General features: G+C 63.4%; 2 protein-coding genes across 9 annotated transcripts; both read right to left on the bottom strand.

Moving 5' to 3' along the window:
* Positions 1-4,404: 4,404 nt before the first annotated feature.
* Positions 4,405-18,754, bottom strand: ZBTB7B (zinc finger and BTB domain containing 7B). 7 transcript variants are annotated; one of them, XM_051773178.1, is made up of 3 exons: positions 18,625-18,754; positions 6,617-7,623; positions 4,405-5,826 (listed from the first exon to the last, which is right to left on the bottom strand). In XM_051773178.1, exons 2-3 carry the CDS (start codon positions 7,615-7,617, stop codon positions 5,406-5,408), a joined length of 1,422 nt encoding a protein of 473 aa, XP_051629138.1. In that variant the 5' UTR covers positions 7,618-7,623; positions 18,625-18,754; the 3' UTR covers positions 4,405-5,405. The 7 variants fall into 7 exon arrangements, with proteins under 7 accessions (XP_051629138.1, XP_051629140.1, XP_051629141.1 ...); XM_051773180.1 differs by lacking the exon at positions 18,625-18,754 and adding an exon at positions 17,291-17,365; XM_051773181.1 differs by lacking the exon at positions 18,625-18,754 and adding an exon at positions 17,171-17,317.
* Positions 18,755-18,812: 58 nt separating this feature from the next.
* LOC127463581 (mothers against decapentaplegic homolog 6-like) lies at positions 18,813-22,058 on the bottom strand. 2 transcript variants are annotated; one of them, XM_051773232.1, is made up of 4 exons: positions 21,745-22,058; positions 21,016-21,429; positions 20,773-20,871; positions 18,813-20,189 (listed from the first exon to the last, which is right to left on the bottom strand). In XM_051773232.1, exons 2-4 carry the CDS (start codon positions 21,407-21,409, stop codon positions 19,654-19,656), a joined length of 1,029 nt encoding a protein of 342 aa, XP_051629192.1. In that variant the 5' UTR covers positions 21,410-21,429; positions 21,745-22,058; the 3' UTR covers positions 18,813-19,653. The 2 variants fall into 2 exon arrangements, with proteins under 2 accessions (XP_051629192.1, XP_051629191.1); XM_051773231.1 differs by having other exon boundaries at positions 20,758-20,871.
* Positions 22,059-22,774: the final 716 nt, after the last annotated feature.

The raw sequence follows: 22,774 nt of genomic DNA on the forward strand, positions 1-22,774 counted from the left end.
ATCTGATCCTCACTACCTATGGGGCTTAATAGATTTTTTCACCCATTGCTAAGTGGACAGACGCAGTGCTGCTATCCCAAACTTGCAAAATCCATGCCAGTATGCCTTCCCCTCTCTTCTGCTGAAAGATCTCTAAAAATTTCCTTTTGGAGTACAAGTGCTCCAAATGTGCACCCCTCCATCCAGCAAGATCCCTCTTCCCCCTCCATTTGTATGAGGGATGGTGCTTCTACCACCTCCCTTTCTGCTAAATCTAGCTCAGTCTCAGAGTCTGAGAAGTCACCCCAGATGTTTCCATCCGATTCCTCAGGATCCCATGAATATGACTGGGAAATCAAAACCTTACTTCTCCCATATCTGTGCCTTTGTTTGTGAGCAGTGTGTGCCACCAGCTGTTCTACAGTGCATTGCTGCCCCTGAGAACGAAGAATTGACCCGAACAGGATTCCAGCATCCATTAGCCAGTTGGTTGGAGACTCCCCCTGAATCCTCTTCAGCATCATGACAGTGAGCAACTCCGAGGTGCAATGCTCCAGAGATATTTGAGCAAGGGTGGAAGGGGAGATGGAATTCTTGGATTGGCAAGTACACTGTTGTTCCTTTTTCAAATTGCTTTTGCAAAAACTTGTAGGTTTATCAGTGTGACCTATCAGTGGGATCAGTCTCCATGTAAGTCACAAGGAGACACTCGGCAGTGAGCCTTAATCAATCAGTGGGATAGGAGCAGTGTAACTACTGAACATCCAGATCTAAGGGTAAAGGACTTGGGTAACTTAAATATTATTAAATTGAATGATGGGAACAAGCCAATCTACAGTTCCTCCCTGTAGCCCTCTAGGATGCATACTGAAAAATTAGATTAAATTTGGGGGTGATCCAATGACAAAAGAAAAAATTAAGAGATTTTGTAGTCAATGGTGGCCACATTATTAATTGGAGGATGGGAAAAGAGGTCATTGCAGTTTAATATTATCTTACAGTGGATGTTGGTAAATGGAGTGAGGATTTTTTTATGTTGATGCTTATATGACATTGTATAGAGATCCAGATACTCATAGAAAGAGTAAATTGGGGGGAGATATAATGCTGTAAATTGAGGAGAAGGAGAAAAAGCAAGGGGTTGTAATGTTGCAAAGGGGATGAGCTGGAAGAGGTACAATGTTATCCCCCTCCTTTCCACACACCCTTCTCCCCCCCATATAACACTGGGGTAGAAACAGATAAAGAGGACACGGAGCAAAACAAAAAACATGTGCAAAATGAGATTTTGGTCCTATTGCAGGCCAGATTTTGGGACATCCCCAGGCAGAAATACAGGCGTCTTTAAAACAACCAGTGGGGGTAGAGCTCTGCCAGTTTTTGTACATGTTCCTTTTTGCTGCTCAGAGTTTGTTGAGTTGGAAATCCTGGAGGAATATATCAGCTTTTGGCAACAGTCAGGCTGACTCATAACCTTACTGGGGGGATAGCAGGCTGTACTGAAAACTTTTTTACTGCAGAATGGTGTTAGAGAAGGAGAAAGAAGAGGAATGGGCAGGAAGTTTGGGGATCTGAAAGGATCCACCCCCACCTTCCTTGGCCTGAATATGCTACTTGTTGACAGGAGGGGTCAATTAGAAGATGTAAATGTTATGCTTATGGGAGGGTTTTGACAATGAGGGGAGGGGGCCATATACACCATGATGCCCGCTTCTCTTGCTGGAATGAGATATATTTTGTAACTTAAATGCACAAGTAGCCTTTTCTGAGATTTCCATGCAGCTTCACGTTCTACTTGAGACAGGCTGGAAAGCTCAGATGTGCCTGTTAATGGGTAAACTATGAGAGGACATCAGAGAAAATATTCCAGATGCCATTTCAAATACAGTGATCCTCACAGGCTTCAGAAAAACCAGGTAAAGCAAAGAATGTGTCTCCATTTAAGAGAGAAAGCTCAGAAATGAGAGCTAAACCATTAAGAGTAAACCAATATCCTATAAAGACAGATGCACAAAAGAGTCTGGAGCCATTGATAAACACACTCTTAACAATTCAGGGTACTCAGACAATGTCAATCTGAATTTTAGATGCCTCCCTACAGGTAAAGAAGCCTTGTTCTCAAGTATATAGATTAGTACAAGACTTAAGAGCAATCAATCAAATAAGCACAAATATACACCCAGCTGTACCAAATCCTTATACTTTGTTAGCCTCGGTGCTTGAAACAAACTCCTGTTTTACTGTTTTGGCCTTAAAGGATGCTTTCTTTTGTATCCCAATAGACAAGCAAAGCCAAACAATCTTTGCCTATGAATAGGAGAATCCTATGACTGGAAGAAAGGTGCAGCTCTGTTGGATGGTGCTCCCCCAGGAATTCAAAAATAAGTCCACCTTATTCGGTGATTTTGGCAAAAGAACTGGAATGATGGGAATAAGGTAATGGTGTTTCTCTTTTATAGTCTGTAGATGACATCCTAATTGGAGCTGACAAGGAACAAACCTGCTTGGAAGTGACCATAGGCCTGCAGAACTTTTTGGGACGTGCTGGGCATCGAGTTTCAAGGAAAAAAGCTCAGATTGCATAAAGATAAGACAAATACCTTGGCTTTAAGGTAAAAAAAGGACAATGAGCTCTGGGAGAAGACAGAAAAGAAGCAATATGCTGAATTGCACTTCCTAAGACTAAGAGATAACTAAGAGGATTTTTGTTAGTGGCAGAATTCGGCCCCATATAGATCCCAAATTTTGGACTAATAGCCAATCCCCTTTGTTTGGCCCTCAAAGGCCCTGAAGAATTGCTGGAATGGACCTGAGAATGTCGAACCAGCTTTGACATCCTAAAAAGGATGCTCATGGGAGCGCCAGCTTTAGGTCTTCCAGATACAACTAAATCCTTTCTGTGATATGTGTGCGAAAGGCAGCAAGGAGCCTCTGGGGTGATGACACAACTGATGGAAGTTGGCAAAGGCCAGTGGCATCCTTTTCCAAGCAGCTGGATGGTCAGCATGCTTATGGGCTGTAGCAGCCACCACACCAATGATACAGGAGGCCGAGACATTCACTTTGGAGCAGCCTCTAACTGTGCTGGTCCCATATGCCATGCTGGCTGTTTGGAATCTAAAGAGACATCACTGGATCTCTCCAAGCCAACTGGCAAAATACCAAGTTGTGCTAATGGACCAAGGAGAAGTAGACATGTGTGTGACATCAACTTTGAATGAAGCCACTTTGCTCCCTACTGAAAAGCAAGAGCCTTTTCAACGTGACTGGGTGCACACCATGGAGCAGGTAGATGCAGATTTAAGGGTTGAACCTGTACAAAACATGGACTGATGGCAGCAACTTTGTGCAATGCAGGTAAGTTACCCCTGGAGGATGGAAAAGAGCAGTGGTATCCCTGGGGTCTGTGGCACGGATCCCTGGGATATAGTCCCATGGATCATCACCCCGTGCCTGCAGGTTCCCTGCCCTCGCCCAACATGTTCCCTTCTTGGGTATGTAGCACAAACGCTGGTGGTGAGGGTGGCAGTGCCCATTCTGCTGGTGGTGAGGGTGGTAGTGTCCCCCGTCCTGCCCTGCACTGGAGGTGCTGGACAACACCACCGCTATCCCCTATCTCAGCCAAGACTTCAACTGCCAGGAACAGGCTGAGAACAGTGACAGCAAGCTGAAGGAGGTGGGTGGTCCTGCAGCCACCCAGCAGTGAGGGCAGGGCCCAGTGACAGCAGGATAGTGCCATGGGACAGCGGGAACAGGGTCCAGGTGCTGGGATGTGGCTGGAGCCCCTGCAGCGCAGCAGAAGCTCAGAGCCCCTGGGTGGGGAGGGGCTGGCAAATAAAGCACTCAGTCCTTGAGGTGCTGGAGTTGGTATCCACCAGTTCATGGTGGTCATGCTGCCCCCACCTCCATCCCTGCTGTGCCCTCAGCCGCTCAGTGTTCCCATCCCCAGCACCTTGATGCCACCATGTCCATTCCTAGGGTGCCCTAAGCCCCTCTATATCCTTGTCCGCAGCCCTGTGGTGCACCCATTCCCATCCCTGTGGTGCCCCCAGCCCCATGCTCCCCCCAGCCTCAGCCCCATGCTGCCCACCACCCCTTGATGACCCTATACCCTCACATGGTGCCATCCCCATTCCTATGGTGCACCAAGCCCTGTCCCTGTCCCCACAATGCCCCCAGCCCCTTGATGCCCCCATCTCTATCTCCATGGTATGCCTAGCCTTGTTCCTTGTCCCCGTGGTGCCCCTAGCCTTGTTGTGCCCCCCATCTTCACACCAAGTCCCTCGATGTGCCCAGCCCCACATCTAGGGTGCCCCCTCCCCCTCCCAGACCCTCGATGTCCCTGTTCCCAACCCCACAGTGCCTCCAGCCCCAGGCTGCTCAGGGTGGGGGTACAGAATGGACAGACAGCTGGACGCAGGGGGGTCCCTGCTTCTCCGTTTATTAACAAGCAGCCTTCGTTTAAAAAAAAAAAAACAAAAAAACAAACAAACACAGACATACAGACAGGCAGAGGCGGCCCAGAGGGGCGGGGAGGCCGCCCGCCCATGGTTCGTTTGGTTCCTGACACCAGAGAGGTTCAAGTAGCCGAAAAGGTTCAAGTTCACCATAAGGCACTTTAAAGCCATGATGGGAGCGGAGCTCCCCCAGCCCCATCACCCCTCCCGGCACCCCATGGCAAGGGACAGATGTGAGGGCCGGGCAGCGCTGGCGGGTGGCAGCGGAGGGGCCGGGGGAGGGAATATATTACATCATCTTTTTAAATATAGATAAAACTCTTATTGTAGACAAATAGTGCCGGTCCCCTACTCCCCCGGGGAGGCTGCGCCCTGCGGGGGGCATGTGCAAAGGGCAGAGGGGTGACCGTGGGGGCCCGGCCACCCCAGGGAGGTGGGTCCCACAGGGCCGGGGTGTTTTGGAAGGGGGCCGGGGCTGGGGAGGGGACGGGGCTGCCCCGCACCCGGGGTGGGCTCACCCGAATAGTGCAACCAAGAGAAAGCAGCCGGGAGTGCAGGGGCGAGGGGGGCTCGCCGGGGGGGGCTGCTCAGAGTGGGGAGAGGGGGACAAGCTATGCACAGCGCAGGGCAGTTGGTACCCCCACACTGGGGAGAGCACAGGAGGCTCTCTCCAGCTGGGGGGGGGGGGGGGGTGTCTCGGTCCATGGGTGCCCCTGCCCAGTCCTGGCATCCCCGAGGGGAGTTTGGTGACAGGACACCCAAATCCTAATCCCCCCTTCAGCCACCTGGGCATGACCAGGTAGGCCCGGGCACGGTGGGGGGTGGTAGGGACCCCCCACCCCCTTGTGCAAATCGGCTGGGGGGGTTTCCCCCTTTGCATAACTGGGAATGAACCGTGATGGGAAAAACGGGAACAGAAACCCTGGTGGGCACAGCACAGCTCGGCACAGCACGGCCATTGCATGGGCCCTATGCCGTCTCCACTGGCACAGTGCCATCCGGTTGTGGCCCTTCCTCGCCCTCCGGCTCCTCTTCCTCCTCCTCGGGCTGCCCTGGAGCCCAGTAACGGGCGATGGAGAGGCGCAGCCCCTCCAGCCGCCCATTGGAGAGGTCGAGGCCGGGGGGACCGGCGGGCGGTGGAGGCGGCTCATCGCGGCGGCGGCGGCGGGTCCGCACCTCCAGGCAGTTCTGGCCCTTGAGGTGCCGCTGCAGGTGGTCATCCTTGGCGAAGGCCTTGTGGCAGAGGTTGCACTCGTAGGGCCGGGCGCCTGTGTGCAGGTGCATGTGGTTCTTCAGGTCATAGCTGTGCAGGAAGCGGGCGCTGCAGTGCTGGCAGGAGTAGGGCCGCTCACCCGTGTGTTTCCGCATGTGGATCTTCAGCTTGTCGTTCCTGGAGTTGGGACACACAGGGAGACATTGGCACGGGGCAGCTGGCATGGCACCCAGCCACGGCAGGCAGGGAAATGGTGCTGACAGCCCCATAGCAGGGATGCTCTGCAGGGTGCAGGGGTCCAGCTGCTTGAGGGGTAGGGGACCATTTTGCAGCTGCATGGCTGGGATGCAGTTTGGTGATGCAGGAGAGGTGCAGGGGGGACGCTGCTGGGTACCCTAGCATGGTCTGGCAGTGCTTACGGAGGGACGAAGACCCCACCCCAGACCTGCACCACACCATGCCAGGCTGGCAGAGGTGGTGCCGTGGGAGATGCCAGCAGGTATCAGGCCTGGGTTGCTCTGGCAGCACAGAGTGCAGAACACCCCACAGACCTGACTGCACCAGCATGGATGGCAGGGGGGCACTATAGGGGATGCTGCCAGGTACCTTGGGTCAGTCTGGCAGCAGTCACGAGGTGTAGAAGGCCCCATGAACCTCACTGCACCACAACAAGGGCTGGCAGGGGGTGCCATGGAGGATGCCATTGGGTACCCTGGGTTGATCCAGAGCACCCATGGGGTGCCGAAGTCCCCTTGGATCTGCACCGCACCAGTAGGGCTGGCAGGGGGTACTGTGGAATATGCCACTGGGTACCCCAGGTTGGTCCAGCAGCACTCAGGGGATGCAGAACAGCCCATGGACCATGCCAGGTCTGTGGCCAGGCCTCAGCAGGACTGGCAGGGGGAGTGTCATGGGAGATGTTACTGGGTACACGTCCCGCAGGGAGGGTCCATCCAGCAGCACTCACCGTGTGAATCGGACCCCGCACACCTGGCAGGCGAAGGGCTTCTCACCCGTGTGTGTGCGCATGTGGCGAGGCAGCTTGCCGGCGCCGTGGATGACCTTGTGACAGACAGGGCACTCCTGGGGCATCTGCGAGCGGCGCTTGCGCACCAGCTTGTCAGGGCTATCCAGCCCAGGTGTCAGCGACTCATGGTGCAGTGAGCTCAAGTATGCCATCAGGTCGGGGTCAATGGCATCATCGTCAGAGGTGGCCTCCTCAGGGGACAGGGGGGGCTGGTAGGGGAAGGGGAAGGAGTGTGGGGGCAGCTCTTCCTCCTCAGGCAGCTCGAAGCTGTCATAGGGCAGGGGCAGCCCCTCGGGCAGGGGGGGCGAGGGCAGTTGTGGGGGCGGTGGGGGGCTGCCGCAGCCCTCAGCCACCTCAGCGGGTGGTTCCTCGGCATGGTTGTTGAGCCGGGCACCGGGGGCTTGCAGAAACTTGCGGGTCTTCTTGCTGCGCCGGGCGGTGGGGCGGGGTGGTGGCGGGGCAGGCAGCTCACCCTCGGGGAGGGCGGCGAAAGCCTCCAGGTAGCGGCGAGCACGTTCACAGTCGCTGTCATCGGGGCCAGGTGCCTCCAGCCCACTGCCCTGCAGGATCTCCACACAGGCAGCGATGACACAGGGGATCTCCAGCAGTCGGGCAGCGCGCAGCACCTCGCCCATGTTCGCGCTGCTGATGGTCAGCGTGGCTGTGTAGGCGAACTCCAGCAGCGCACCCAGCGCCTCTGGCCCCACAAAGTCCAGCTCGCAGACCTCCTGCCCTGGCCCCGGCCCTGCAAAGAGCTTCTTGAAGTAGCGGCTGGAGGCAGCCAGGACAGCGCGGTGGGTGCGGTACTCCAGCCCCTGTGTCTTGATGGTGACATCGCAGAGCAGCCCCAGCTGCCGCTGCTCGTTCAGGCAGCTCAGCAGTTCGCTGCTGTGCTCAGGGAAAGGGATGCCGATGAGGTCGTCCTCTGGGCTGGCCATCATCCTCACCTGTGGGAAGGATAGGATGCTGCCTGAGCGGTGCGCAAAGCACCTGGGAGACAGCGCTTGGAGGAAACACTGCGGTTGGAGCATTGCTGTCGCAAAGCCAGGGCACAAGGAACCCTCCATGCACATGCTGGGCGGCACTAGGGTTTCAGTGGGACACTAAACCGGGGCAGGCTCAGGGCCTGTGGTCTGCCCTCAGCCCCCTCTGTGCTCTGCCGAGGTTGGCGGGTGCAGCCCTCCCGCCGCAGCCCCCCGCACTTCCTCCATCAACACCAGCACCAGCCACCCGCACCGCCACAGCAAAGGGGGAAATCTCAGCGTGGTGCCTTTGAACGTCGCCAAGGTGCAGCACTTCCTGTGTCAGCCCACCCACCACCACCCCCGGCTCCCCCGGCAAGGCCAGGCACAGCCACCAGCTCCCAGCCACCCCCACCTCCATCCTGGGAACGCGGGCCTCACCGGCAGCAGGCGTGGGTGGGCAGGCGAGTGCCGGGAAGAGGGCCCTGAGGGCCGGGGGCCGCCCCGTGGAGCCCAGCCGGGCTGGGAACGGGGGCCACGCTTCCTGCCACCGCAGATTAGGATCAGCACCCGCGCCGCCGGTTCCTGCCCCCGCTCCTGGTGGGGACTAGGCCCCCTCCCTCCCCCTGTGCCCAAGCCCGGGGCCACTCCTCGCCCAGCCAAGCCCAGCCTGCGCCAGTCAGGCCTTTCCCACGCTGTGGCTGGCAGGGCTTGGCTTTAGACCTAACCCAGCACTGCTGGCACTCACACCAGGGTCCTCACAGCACAGCACCAGGGACCCACGTGTTCCTGTGGAGCCAGCACAGGTGCGTGATGGAGCCTGTGGGAAGGGGGAGCCCATGACCCCACAACAACCTGCAGGCAGGGTACAGACAGCAGAGGCAGCTCCAGGGCTGCAACCTGTCTTGCGACACCATGCACAGCCATAGGCAATGCCCTTGCAGCCAGATGGGGCTGCTTGCTGACACTGGCATGGTTTGGTGACACCTGCATGGGAGTCCAGCCGACTGCAGCTTGAGGGAGGCAGAGGTAGGCACCAGCACTGCCACGTTGTGGCTCTCGGTGCTGTCAGAGCCGTGCCATGCCAAGCCAAGCCATGGTGGATGGCAGCATGTGGCACTGGCCATTGCTGAGCCGTACAAGGCAGTGCTGAGCCACGCCAGGCCCATCCACCCCAAACCCACCATGGGTGCCAAGCCACACTGTGCCGTCGGCGGGCGGGTGTGGGGGGACGTGCCCCCTCTTGCCCATGGAGGGGCGGCGCGGCCGACGGCCCCCGGCACAGGGGCCCATCCCCAAGCCGGCCACTCCCTGCGCTTGGGCAGCCGCCAGCTGGGGCTGCCTCGGCAGGCAGCTGGGAACGGCCCCGGAGCAACTGGCTGTGGAGCCGCCCCAGCCGCTGCCGAGCAGGCCCGACCGGCAGGGCAGGCAGCAGCCGCCCCTGAAACTGGGAGCCGGGCAGTGCCGACCGCCTGGGATGGGATGCTGGCGCCAGCGCCCATGGCTGAGCCCCCCTCCTTGGCAGGAGCCCGTCCCACCACTGGCTGGGGTCCCCTCTGCCTGCTGAGGCGGGGGTGAGCGGATTAGGGGTGATTAAACCATCAGGGCCCTGGGAGCCAACAGGCAGCGACAGCCCCTGGTGGGATTAGGTAGGATTAGCCGCGGGGGCAGGATTACGGGGGGGGGGGTGAGTACCCCATGCCACAGCTTGGGCAGCTGGAGAGGGATGACAGGGACATGGCACCTGCCAAGGGTGGCCCAGAGCCCCACAGATCCCCAGGGCTGTCACGGGCAATGGTCACGGGATGGGGTGGTACCGTGTCCCCTGTTGCTGCCTCCCCTAGCAATGGCACAATGACAGCCTCCCTTCTACCCCAGTCCTCACAGCATCTCCAGCCCCACAAGACACCTGGGTGCTCACAGGACTCTGGCAGCACCCACTGACACATGTCTGTGGGGGTGCCTGGGTGCAGGGTAGCAGCTGAGGCCCTGTCATACTGCAGCGAGGTGGCTCTGAGGAATGGGCACAGCCATCAGCCTCACCATGTCACAGTGCAGGCAGGCACAGCCTCAGTGCTGCCAATACCACAGAACATGCCAGCAGAGGCAGGTGACAGAGCTGGGACCCCCGTGAGCAGCCGCTGGGCCAGATGCCAGCGGACACAGCAGGGCTGGGGCAGGGCGGGAGGGGGTGGCAGTGCCGGCGGGCAGGAGGGGGATTTTCCATCACACCAAACCACCCGTTACGGCTCCTCCGCTGACACCCCCCCCCCCCCCCCGCACATCCTCCTCACTGGAGCGAAGTCACATGCTGAGCGGGTGCTGCCGTCGAGGAGATCACCGCAGCGATAGGGAAATGGTGGGGGGATGAGGTGTGAGGGGGCCAGACCCACCCCCAGCCCCCCAGTATTCCCCGGCCACTGCCAGAGATGGTGCCCGGGGGAAAGCAGGTAGCGATGCCCGCCATGCCGGGGCTTTCTCAGTTATGTCAATGCTGTGGCCAGGTACATTTCAGCTGCAGCAGCCTCAGAGGGCTGAGGAAAGGGGGGAGTCGCTCCCCACACTGAGCTGGCTCCCATGCAGGGCAGGTTGGCAGCAGAAACAATGCTTGCCTGGGTCACCCTGACATCCCTCAGCCAGCCCGCGCTGCCTGGCACAACCATGGCCAGGCCCCATCCACCTGCCAGCTCCCTCCATCCTAGGGGCCTGGCCACCCCAGCAGAGCCATGCACAGTGGGGTGGGGGTCCAGCCCTGCAGCACCCATCCTGCATGGGGACAGGCTGTGTCCCATGCCACCAAGCCAGGATGGCACCCTGTGCAAGGGCACAGTGCCAGCCTGCGCTGAGCACTGGCCACAGCTTGGGGACAGTGGAAGTTGTGGGGTGGGAGGGGGTGTCTGGGGGGGTGTCCCCACCTGCTCCCTCATGGGGAAGCGGGGGAGAGGTCCTGGGGAGCACAGACCCCCCTCCAGGCTGCTGCCAAGTGCTGCTGCTTTTGGTCACAAGTCGCAAATGCTGTCGAGGGACTTCATAGCCACACTGGGGAGAATGAGTCACCCAGGAAGAGGAGTGCAGAGCAGTGTTGCCCCAGCCCCCAGCCCTGCAGGGCCCCTCGCCCTTTGGGAGCTGGGATGGGAGCCCAGGTGCCTGGGCTGTGCAACCCCCACCACCACCACCACCACCGCCGCTGCCCTGCCTGAAGCCAACTGGGAGCAGCAGCGGCCCTGGCGCCGGTGGGCACAGCGAGGGCGGTGGCGTGGCTGCGGGGTAGGGGGTTGCGCAGCCCCTCTGCCTACTCTGAAGGTGGCAGCTGGGGCCTGGCCAAACTGGTGACCCTGTGGCAGGCACATGCCAGGGGTCCCATTGCTGGAGGGTGTGGGAAAAGCGGCACTGCCCTTTGTCTTTGCTCATTCTTTTCTCATTCTTTCAAAGGGAAAATGGTTTGGAGAGGGAAGAGGATAAACAGAGTCCCCCAGCCCACAGCACTGAGAGCAATCCCTGTGGCACCGCTCAGCTCCCCGCTGGCCAGCTCACACGGAGAGCTCCCAGTGCCCGAGCACGTTCAGCATCTCCCAGGCACAGCCGTTTGCTGCCGCCATGGCACATCAGCCATCGGTACTGAGGAAGGGGGTCGGAGCACTGTGGCCTAGGGCTGCCTCAGCACCCAGCTGGCACCATGCCGGGGGCCCAGTGCCAGCCCAGCACGATAGCTGCCATGGAGGCTGGGCACAGGCATCCCTGTCACAGCAGAGCGGGACCAGCAACATTGCCAGTGCCAATCCCAGCACCTGCAGCAGGGACAAGAAGCAGAGTCCCCACGCCATCCCCCGACCCACTGGCACTGTGCTGGCATCCTGGTCCTCTCCTGCTGCCAAAACCTTTCCTAGCGCCACGTCTGGCTGTCTGGCATTGCGACTGTGGGGTGTGGGCCCTGCTCTGCCAAGCCAAGGTGACCCAGATCTCACCACCTGTCCCTTCCTGTCCCATCCTATCCCATCCCAACCTACCGGAGCAAAGGCAGCGTAGGGCTCAGGCGACACCAGCATCCCAGCAGCCTCTTGGCTGGCACTGAAGCAGCTGGCCCAGCTTTTTTAGAGCCCAGTGGTACCACGCTGGGTCCCCAACCCCCTGGAACCTTCCCCACCAGTGATGGCGGAGCGGGTGCGTGGCTTACCTGGCCTGTGTCCTGGCGTGGCTCGGCACTACGTCGCAGCCGGGCTGGCGGCCTGCGAGCGGCAGGGAGGGGAAGGCACGGTGCTGTGTGAACTTGGCCCTGCTCCCCACTGCACTTGAGCTCAGGATCCCACCTCAAAAGGAGTCGACGCCCACACCCCGGGTCACGCACCTCCCAGCCCCGCTTCCCAGAACACACACAGCATTAACCCTTTGTGGCCGGTGCTGTGTCACGGGGCACCGACCCAGAACCAGGCATGGGGCATCCCCTGGCCCACTCCCACGGGAGAAAATGAGAGCACCAGCAGGAGAGGCACCCCATAGCATAAGCATCCCTCTCCTGCCACCGGCATTGCCTCCAGGCCACCTGCCCCTGCCCCCCATGCTAAGGCATCACACGGGCCCTCACCTTCTGTGCCACCCCAAGGCAGGGCGCTGGGTGCTCCCCGCTGGCCACGGCCGGCCTAGCCGAGCCAGGAGGGCGCCTGCGCTTGGCGGGAGCAGGGCTGCCACCACAGGGCTGGGTTGGGTGAGCGTGCTGCGGCCTGCCCGGCCAGCCCCGGAGCCACCCCTCAGCCCTATGGATCTGTGTCCTGCTCTACCCTTGGAGCAGGTTCCCAAGGTCCCACGGGGAATGTGGGATGTGACAACAGCCTGGCTGGACTGTGCTGCCTGGTCCCCTCCACTCCCCCAGGCTGGGGCACCCATGGGCCCCCCTGGCCAGGCTTCAGGTTCGCGCAATCCCCCCCATAATTACACCCTCTGTGTCCCCAGCTAAACAGCAATTAGCAGCCCAGAGAGCGCGCCCCACACCCCACCGCTGGCACCAGCAGCCGCCCAGGCCACCCACGCCAGCCCAGCCAGGGGCACCTGCACCACAGCACCCTGGCATGGCCCCGGATAGGCCCCGGGCATCGTGCCGGTGCTGCTGACAGCAGGAGGCCAGCAGAAAGGGGAACAGCCCCACACTAGCTGGGTAGTGAAGGGCCTCCAGCCCAGCCCTAGCAATGCTCACAGAGAGCTGGGTTGTGCAAGAGCCCACAGGCGGGCAGAAGGGATGGCAGGCGGGCAGAGGGGCAGTACCAGCATGCCCTGGCATGGCATGCCAACTCCCCCATCACCATGGACTGTGTGCTGGGCAGGAGCTGGCTGTGGGGCTGTGGGTCAGCCCAGTGCCTGGAGCGCAGGCAGCACCCAGCCTGGGGCAGCAGGGCTGCAGGCAGCACTGCCCACTGCACTGCCACACTGCTCTGGGCTGACTGGCTGCCCCAGTGTGGGGCACAGCGGAGGGCACAGCGTCCCTGGGAGGGAGGGAGGGAAGAGGAAAGGGAGGGAGGGAGGGATGCGGCACCTGCTGCCAACCCTTCGCCTGCCCTTTGTTCCCCATAAAGGAGGGGAATGGCGCCAGCCCCCCCCTGGCCCAGGTGTGCCAGGTGCTAAGGGCGGGAGATAAGGTGGGCGCGGCGGGCAGGGAGGGGCACAGCATGGCATGGGCACGCAGCCCTGAGTCAGGGTTCCTTGCTGGTGGCCAGGCCCCACTGGGGTGAGTCACCATGGCCCCCCCACCCTGGGGGTGTTGCAACCGCCCAGGCGCTGGCCACAAACTGCTGCTCACCCTGGCTGGGGGGCACTGGGCTGCCTACCGGGGGGACCAGGTGGGGAGGTGCTGCCCTTTGGGGCTGATGGGCCGACCTTCATCCATTCCTCCATCCTCCTCCAGGCTCCGCCCTTGCCTTGGCCAGTGGCACCCTGACCATGTCACCAGTGATGGGACATGGCCTCATCCCAGCTCCTGCATGGCAATGGCTCCTCTTCTGATGGCAGGACAGGCACCCCAGCCATGGGCATCCCCATTTTCTGCATCACATCCTGTCCCAACTTGCCAAGGCAGGGGGTTCCATGGCCACATGCTTGCCCATGGGTGGCCAGTACAGATGTGGCCAAGGGCATGTGGCCCCTGTGGGTCACCCTCAGGCTCCCTAGCGCGCCAGGGAGAGGTCACACGAAGCTGGACATGGGTTGTCCCTGGCTGCTCCCTGCTCAGGGAGATGGCAGGAACAGGCAGGGGGAAGGAAGGAAGGAAGGAAGGAAGGAAGGAAGGAAGGAAGAATGGAAGGATGGAAAATGGGCACATTTCACCTGATAGCCAGGGGGACAGGACTGCAGTCAAAGTGAGTGGCTCTCAGAGGGGTCCCAAGCCCAGCCAGTGCCCAGGCCACCCCTGCCAGCACCAAGAGAAGCATGGAGGAGCTGGGCATCCTGCACAGCCCAGCCTGGCCAGGACCCTACTGAGATGGAGCCAAACTCGGTTGCTCATGTGCCTCCCTGCAGCCCGGTCTGGGCACAGGGTTACTGGTGGCAGCAGGATGAGGCTCTGCCAGCCCCCAGCCTGGGACAGGCAGGCTTGCCTGTGGCTGGGCCTGCTCACTGGCCCCACGGTGAGCCAGCTCTGGAGCTGCTGGCCCTGCAGGAGTTATGGGAACCCCTTGGAGGGCAGCCAGACTGCCTGGGTCCCACCACACTGCACAGCCCCAGGGGGTCCCCTTGGCTGGTGGCACCTCCTAGTCAGTGCAAGGTATGTGTCCTCACAGCACCTCAGAGACTGAGCATTGCCAGCGGTGCCGGCCAGGCCCCAACGCTTCATCCTGGCACTGGCGCTGTGCTGGTCTTGGTGGGGTCACTCGGCAAGGACAGTGCCAGCCCACAGCCCCCCCCCTTCATACCCCCCAAAATAGCCTGGCTTCCGCCCCCACGGCAGCTGCCTGCTGCCAGCTCCCCGCTGCCCACGGCTGATCCCAGGGAGGGAAGGGGGGCAGGCAGCTCTAATCCCCCCCCAAGCCCATGTAGCACTGCCAGCGGGGACATGCCCGCCACAGCCACTCCAACCCATGAAGCGCCACTGGGGAGACCCCAGTCAGCCCTCCCCTGTGTGGAGGGCGATAGCCCCACAGCTCCATAGTGGAGCAGGGCCCAGGACAATGTCTGTGGAGCTCCACTATGGGACACAGGGCTCTCCCCAAGGCCCACCGTAGTGGCTGCCTTGGCACCACCCAAGCAGGAGGGACAGGAATCCCTTCTCCTTTCCTCCTTGGCCTTGCAGCGGGGCAAAAGCTCCTGCACATCCTTGCCCCCAGCTCTGTGCCCCCAAGGATGCCCACAGGAGAAGAACCAAAGCAAAATTGCTGGGGTGCCACCGTACCCAACACATGCCAGGCAGCCCAGCCACGCTCCACATCCCGCCAGCATCTGGGGTGGACAGTGCCTGGCACCCAGCCTGCCCAGGACCCAATGCCTGGCAGCAGGACCCCCTTACTCACCGCCCACTCCAGCCACTGCCCATGGGGCCTGGGGACACGGCAGGGACAGCCAGGCAGAGTGGAGCACGCAGTGCAGCCGAGGCTGCCAGGAGAGGCCAGAGCTCGCCTGACCTACTTCTCCTTCCGCATCACCTGCTTTCATTTTCCCTCACCCTGGCTGGTTCCCCCCCGCCCGGCCGTGGCCCCGCCAAGTCACGCCACCAGCTCTGGGGACACAGGGCACCCAGGCCCCGTGGCTCCCACAGCACCACTGTGCATGCCAACTGGCCGCCCATCCCTGGGCATGGAGCATGGCCAGGCACCAGGCATGCTGAAGGTCACTGGCCACAGCCCTGGCATCCCCCCACTGCGTGCACGGCCACCCAAGCGTCACCTTCCTGGCACAAAGCGAGTTTGACGGGCTTCAGCCCAGCCCCTCGCCGGGTCCTCTGGCCACCCCAGGGCTTGCTGGGGTGTGGACACGCAGCTCCCGGGGCATGTCGGGGACGCCAGGGCTGCCACGGGGAGCCAGGCGGGCGCCAACCCTCCAGACGGGGCGGCCGCTCCCGCCGGCACCCCGCCGGCTCCCGCGGTGGAGTTACCATGGGAAGGCGGCTGTGGTGGCGCAGGGGGAGCGCAGGCTCCCGGGGGCTTCTGCCAGCAGTCTGTGCGCTGCCAGGAGAAATTTCTCCCTGGTTTCATCATCCACCGCCTGCCCCGAAGGAGAAGTCCCCGCTCCACGCACGGGACAGCAGACGCCCCTTGGGGGCTGGGGGTGCAGCGGGGGCTGCGCTGGCCCTGCACCCCCCGCTGCCGCCCACTCCCCGCCCCCGCGTGCTCAGGCCTGTCGCGCTCGTGCCACGTGTGCACTGAGGGTGCACGGCACCAGCTGGCAAAGCCACGCTGCCACAGTTGCCCCAGGATCAGCACTGCAGCGCTGGGGGCAACCTGCGCCCGGGGAGGGGGTCTTGGAGGGTCCTCAGGACCAAACATCGATGTGTGTGTGTCACCCCACACCTGTCACCTTCCCGCGCTCACCTCTGCACCCCCCGTCCCCAGCACGGGCACTCCCAGCCCTGTTGCCCCACACTGCGCTGCCCCAGAGTTTCCCCTTCTCCAAGCACCCGTTCCTGAGCTCAGTCCCTCCCTCTGTCCCCGGCACCGGCATCATCACCGCAGCCTTGAGTCGCCGCAGTCGCCGCGTGCCTCCGCCAGCGCGGGGGGTCCCAGCGCGCCCCCCGCTCCCACCAGCTGTGGCGGCTGGAAACTGAGGCACGGGGCAACTCACCCCACGGCACAGCCGGCACTGCGTCCCCTCGCCAAGTGAGCACAGCCACGGGTCAAGGGCGGCTGCAGCCCAAGACGTGGATCTGCTCCGGCGGGAGGGTAAATACCGCACCCCGCCCCGGGCAAACAGTGGCTGGGGGCAGCCAGCCAGGGGGACGAGGACAGGTACGGCAGGGCTGGGCGCACGGGGCAGAGTCCACCGGTGTTCGGCAGGTGCTACCAAGGCACCGATCCCGGTGGGGACCGCTGCACAGCCGAGCAGTGAGTCGCCGCTGCCAGCGTGCAGGCCCGGGGGTCACCGGCGTGGCACAGCGTGTCGGGACACGGGGACACCCTCCGACTCTACTGGCACCGCCGCACTGGGGGTTCCCTGAGCTGCCTTCCCCGTGCGACGGTGCCGTTCCTGCCCGGTGCACTAGGGACGCCGCCAAGCTGCTCACCAGGTTGGGAAGGGCAGTGGGACGGCGGCAGCTCTCAGTCACCCGTGGGTGACCCACGGGGGACCCTGGCTGGATTTAGCAGCACCTCAATAGGACCCCAGCGGAGCCTTGGCAGCCGCCCCGACACGCAACGGGGACCTGCCGGTATCACCGATTTCCCGCAGCCCTGTGCGCAGCCACCGGGAACAGCCCACGAGTGACACCCCCCCCCCGCCCCACGGGCGACGTGTCCACCAGCTCCGGCGGCGGGTGGAGACGGAGGGGACACCGCGAGGTGCCCCGCGAGCCGGCCGTGCCCGCCCACCGCCCGCAGCATCCCGGATCCACGCGACTCACCGCAACCGGGCGGCAAAAAGCGGTCGCCGTGCCGCTCCCGGTCCCGCTGCCAGTGGGTCGATACCTCCGCGCAAACCCCCGCCGGTGGGTCTGTCCGCTCCCCACCCGACCGCCACTCACCTGCGCGCCCCGCCCGAGCCACGGGCCGCTCCCGGGGCCGCGGCCCCGCCTCCGCCTTCACCTGCCGCCGCCGCGCCCCGCCCGCTCCCCCCCCCGAACCGCCGCCGCCGCCGCCGCCGCCGGGGCTCCAGGAAGCGCCCGCCCCCGCTCGCCCATTGGGCAGCGTGCCGGCGCTCGCGCGTCCGATTGGTGGAGCGCCCCGTCAATCAGCCCCGCGCCTCGCCCCGTGAGGGCGGGGGCCGCGCGCGCCCCCCGGGACCTGGGGGGAGCTGAGTCAGAGCCGGGACCGGGGCTCGGCCCCGGACCTGGAGTGGGGGGGAACAGCCCGGGACGACCCCGCCGGCGCCGAGCGCGGTGCCAGGCGCCGAGCGCGTTCCGCCCGCTGCGGCCGCCCCGAGTCCCGGGGCCAGCACGCCACGGCCCGGCCCGCTCCGCCCCGTGGCCACAGGGGGGGCGGGGAACCGGGCATGGGGTGGGGGGATGAGAGCTGAGAAGTGTGCTCCGGAGGGGGAGTTTGGAGTACTGGGAAACTGAGCGTGGCGGGGAGGTAGAGGGGTGGAGAGCCGGGCTTGGGGAACCGGGCACCGAGCAGCGAGCGCTGGGAGGGTTGGAATGCCGGGCACGGGGGGATGGAATGCCGGGCACGGGGGGATGGAGAGCTGGACACAGAGAACGTGGCGCCGGGGGAATCCGGACAGCCGGCGGCGCGGGGGGCAGCCCAGCGTTCCCGGTGGCGCTGGAGCGAGGGCGGCCCCCCCAAACTCCCCCCCGGGGCGGCCCCTCCGCAGGTGCCTGGGCGCGGGCCCCACGCAACCTGTTTGGCCGCTGCCGGCCCCGGGAGGCAGCGGCGGCCCCGGGGCTCACCTCGGCTCACCCCGGCCCCCCCGCGCCTGGCTCGGAGCGCGGCCGCTGCCCGGCGCTGGCGGAAAGTGTGAGGAGCCGCCGCTGGCCCCGGGGCTGCCAAGGCAAACACGGCCCCGCGCAGACGTTATGTCAGCGGGCGGGGGGGCGGCGGCGGCGGGAGCAGGACCCCCACCCACCCTCCCGCCGGGCCCCGGTATCGGGCACCTGCCGCCGCGCCTCGCCCGGCCGCCGGCCCGTTTCGGTCCCCCCAGCTCCGTCCGTCCGTGCACCTGCATCCCTGCCGCGGGCACCGGCCCGCCGGACTCGGGGCTTCCGAGGGGGCGGCGGGGGCGACCCGCAGAACCACCCCTCCCGCCTCGCCGCTCCCCGCCCGCCCCCCCGGGCCGCCGCTCGCCGTGGCCGCTTCGCTCTGCCGGTGCCGGCGGCGACGCCCCCGTTGCCGCTCTCCCCGACGGCGCGGCCGCACTCACCTCTCGCGGCGGGGCCGGGGCCGGGGCCGGGGCCGAGGCCGGGCGGGGGCCGCGGTCTCAGCCGGGCCGGCGGCGTGGCAGGAAGGACCGGGTGGTCATCGCGGCCCACGGCGGCCGCCTGCAGAGGGCACTGCTAGTCCCCGGAGCCGAGCCCCGTGGGCGGCACCGACACGCGTGGGGACATGAGGGGTCTCTTGGTGCCGGCGGCACCGTTTATTGGGGTTAAAAACAGCAGACGCGGCATAGGAAATCGGGGACCCCCGCAGCTGCACTCGCCCGGGGTGTCCCTGCACTGCCACGACGGCTGAAGGACCGCCCGGGGCCTGGCAACCCCGCCTTGGGAGACTTTGCACCGACCTCCACCCCAGGGGTGCTGACCTGCCCCCCCATTCGCTCCAGCTGTGCTCACCTGCCCCAGCACCTGCCCCACACTCATCCAGCTGTTCTAACCTGCCCCACACTCCAGCTGTGCTAACTTGCCCCACACCCATCCACCTGCCCCATATCCCAGCTGTACTCATGGCCCCACCCCACCCCAGCAGTGACAGTTCATTTTCTTTCCCCTCGCTTGCTGTGACATCCAGGCAGGCCCACAGCCCACCTCCTGCCCCCCACTCTGTCCCACCTCCCCTCTCTCCTGCTCCCCCCAGCCCATTCTGCCCTGGCTGCCACCTCCTGAGGCCTGGCCTGGCCAGCGGGGACTCCTGCCTCACACCTTGGTTTGTTTTGCAAAAATAGATAAATTAATATATATTTAACTATTAAAGTAATAAAATTAAAAGAATACGTTAAATAGCGCCTCGTGTCACTGAGAGCCCCATGGTTGGGGGCAGCAGGTGCTGGCAGGGTGGTGAGCCAGGCACAGGGGGCACTGCCCCTCAGGGCTAGGGCAGAGGGTCCCCAAAGTCAGGACAGTCCTGCTGCAGCACAGCCCTGGAAGACAAAGGCTGGAGAGTGGTGGAGGGGCCCCCCGGCTTGTGCACCTGCTCTGGGCGAGCTCCCCGACGTCCCCCCACAGGCCTCAGCCCCTCAGCGCAGCTGGTTCAGCAGGACCTCGAGCCAGCACGGGCACGAGGTGATGAACTGCCGGGAGTAGCAGGGTCCCCAGCCCTTGGCAAAGCTGATGCGGATACTGTGGGGGTCAGAGGGCCCCTCCCCGGGGAGCCGCCAGCCCCCTTTGCCCCCCACCTGCTCATAGTCAAACACCTTTGCCGAATAGCCAGGCAGCACCTTGAGGACAGTAAGCCTGCAGGCCCCGGGGGGGCTCAAGGTGGGCGAGCTGACAAAGATGGGGTGCTTGCTGCGATTGTAGGCCCAGATGCCGCCTGGTTCCCGGCTCAGCAGCAGCCCCCGGCCGATCTTGCCACGTGCCCGCCGGACAGCACGGCTGCGGTGGGCAGCTGGCAGCTGGGCCAGGCAGAACCCGCTGCCCCATGGCAGCTCACAGAAGACATTCACTGATGCTTCGTGCACGGCGTAGAGGCGGCCCACACGTGTCCGGTGCTCCCAGTAAGCCAGTTTGCACCAGCAGCCATCCTTGATGGTGCTCTGTGAGAAGCTGGTGTCTGGCAGGGGAGAGCAGAGCTGTCATCGTGACCGAGCCATGCAGATGGATGGGCTAAGGGGAGTGGGCACAGGGGGGTCTGCGGACAGAAGGGTGTACTGGCACCCTGAGGATGCCTCAGCACAGGCTCTGGCACTGAGTGTGAGTCACTGGAGCTGTTCCTGGTCCCCAGGGACCCTGGTGACGGGTGGGGTGGGCAGGGGTAGAGCGTGTGTGTGGTGGGGGCTTGGCAGCCTTGGTGGCCAGCAGCCAGGCAGGAGCTGTGGCCATGTGCGTCAAGGCACATTGTTTGTGTCCCCATAGGCAGTGCTTCCTCCGGCGAGGAGCCTGGTGCTGCCAAAAATAACAGGAGCTGCAGTGGGGGGGCCGAGCCCAGGCTGCTCCTCCAGCAGGAACCCTTCATCCCATGCTGGAGCCTTTTCCTCCTGCTAGGAGTGGCTGCTGGCTCTGTTCCCTGCTTTTCAGGTTCTGTCCCCTCCAATCTCGGCTCCTGACCCAGGGGTTCAGCCTTGCCCGGTGCCCTCCTGTCCTCTGGGTGTGGCATACACAGTGGGGTGGGACTCTCTTACCGTGCCAGTCCCCACCTTTGCAGCTGAACTCTAGGAGCTGAGTGCCCGGGTGCTGGGGCTCGTCTGGCCAGGAGGGACCACAGGATGCCTTCGAGTAGGAGGGTGGTGGGGTCTCTGTGGAAGGGAGAGAAGGAAGTGAGGGGCTAGGCATGCATTCTGCCCCTCTCAGAGGCCCCTGGAGCCCAAAGAGGGCCCCAGGGAGCAGAGTTGAGAGCCTGGGTGGGCAAGGGGACCTCCGGTGTTGCCACCAGCACTCACCAGGTACAGCCAGGCGGCTGAAGTGGTGGGGGTTGCAGCAGAGTGCAGCCAAGTCCCCGCAGACCCCCTGGTGCCCAGCACAGTAGCAGAGGTGCTTGAGCTCATGGGGCTGGTGAACGTCGGGCCAGCGGAAGAGGCGGCAGAGCAGGACTTGAGGGGGGAGCCCCTGCTTGGCCCCTCGCACATCCCCCCGTGGTGCCCAAACACAGCTGGACTCCCAAGCGCCCCGGCTCTCCACTGCCAGCACCAGCAGCTCCAGATCCTCATCCTTCAGCTTCTTGAAGAGGGCATGAGCTGCTGGTTTGAGGGTGCTGGGGCCATCCTCAGGGCCCGCTGTTGCACAGCGCTGCTGCCACAGCCGCCGCACGAGCCCCGCGCGGCGTGAGCGGAACATGGGGCGGCAGTGGGGACCACCTGCAGGACAGGGACAGGCGTCACCTCCCGCGAGGTGACACCTCCTGTGTCCTCCCACGAGGCTGCTTTGCCTGGATTTGCCGCTGCCTGTGCCCCACATTGCTGCCGTCCCCACCGCAAGGGCACGGCGCCACTTCGAGGGGTACTGGCATCCCGGAGATCATATCAGACATGACTCCAAAAACAACCCCTCACTGCTGGGGAATCTGCCTGTGCTGACGGTCCACGTGCCCCTACCCACAGCACCCACTCACTCCCCTGTGGCCCCACCGTGGGGCTGGGTAAGGGGTCCCTGGGGAAAGGGGTCTCACTCACGGTGGGTGGCGCAGGAGGGCGCGAGGCTCCGGGGCGGCGCATAGAGCTGTGCTCTCAGGGCGGCCGGCACTGCTCTGCCAGCCGTGCGTCACTGCCTGCACTTTTTCCTGTGCCGGGATGCTCTCCCCTCCCCCGGACCTCCCTGTTTGGGGAATTCATTGATTCGCCCCCTCCCGGCCAGCTCCGAGGCTGAACCACGGCCAGGGCCACCACACCAGGACAGGGCAGGCACCAGACGTGTGGGCTCCAGTGGTCAGGGATGCCCAGCACTGAGCTACCAAGGCAGCTGGGCACAGCTGGGAGCCCAGACAGCAGCACAGACCACACCAGTTCACACCCACGGGGCAGGGTACAGCTGGAGGAGCTGATCTGGGCAGGGGGACGTCATGTGGCACAGCAGCAGGGCACCATCCTCGCAGACCCTGTTCCCACTCATGTCCACACGGGGGTTGTAAGGACCACCTAAGCCCCTTGTGGCACCTTGGGTGGGGGTCCCTGCCTTCCCATAGCCCTCGGCCTGACCAGGGCCCTCCACTGCGGGCGCTGGTTGAGGGTGGGAGCCTGCTCCACAACAGAAGAGCTAATGTAAACGGGACCCTTATCCCGTGCTGGGCCAGGCTTCCTGCTCCTGACTTCCCGCTGAGATAAGGGAGGCCACACTGGCGCCAGTGCTGCCGCTGAGGACGAGGACGAGGACGGAGTGTGCAGAGCCTTCCCTGTGCAGGCACCAGCACAAGGAGCATTGGGCAGAATGGGCTCAGGGACCCACAGCCACCCTCACAGCCAGGCCCCAGTGCCACCAGCCATGACCTGTGATGCAGCTCCCAGCCAGGCTGGGCCCTTTGGAGACACTTTGCTCCTGCTGCTTCTTGCAACCTCTTGGCAGCACAGGACTGGGACATGAAATGGCTGGAGAGGACAGGGAGGGGAAGCAGGAGATACTGGAGAGCCCCAGCTTCCCACTCCTGCCCCTTGGCCCCAGGGGACATGGGGACCCTCAGCCCTGGGCAGGGGTGAGGGGTGGGCTGGG

This window comes from Manacus candei, unplaced genomic scaffold (genome assembly GCF_025592945.1).
Source record: "Manacus candei isolate 608988 ecotype Guabito, Panama unplaced genomic scaffold, ASM2559294v1 h1tg000166l, whole genome shotgun sequence".
Classification (NCBI taxonomy): Eukaryota; Metazoa; Chordata; class Aves; order Passeriformes; family Pipridae; genus Manacus; species Manacus candei.

What these genes read in the sequence shown, in the direction of transcription:
- ZBTB7B (XM_051773176.1), bottom strand. Translation starts at nt 7,749, where the DNA reads ATGTGCATGGAGGGTTCCTTGTGCCCTGGCTTTGCGACAGCAATGCTC. An exon ending in TGCGGGGTCCGATTCACACG is followed by an intron (nt 5,827 to 6,616) that starts GTGAGTGCTGCT and finishes TCCCAACTCCAG; the next exon opens with GAACGACAAGCTGAAGATCC.
- LOC127463581 (XM_051773231.1), bottom strand. Translation starts at nt 21,409, where the DNA reads ATGTTCCGCTCACGCCGCGCGGGGCTCGTGCGGCGGCTGTGGCAGCAG. An exon ending in CAGCCGCCTGGCTGTACCTG is followed by an intron (nt 20,872 to 21,015) that starts GTGAGTGCTGGT and finishes TCCCTTCCACAG; the next exon opens with AGACCCCACCACCCTCCTAC. An exon ending in CAAAGGTGGGGACTGGCACG is followed by an intron (nt 20,190 to 20,757) that starts GTAAGAGAGTCC and finishes CTCCCCTGCCAG; the next exon opens with ACACCAGCTTCTCACAGAGC.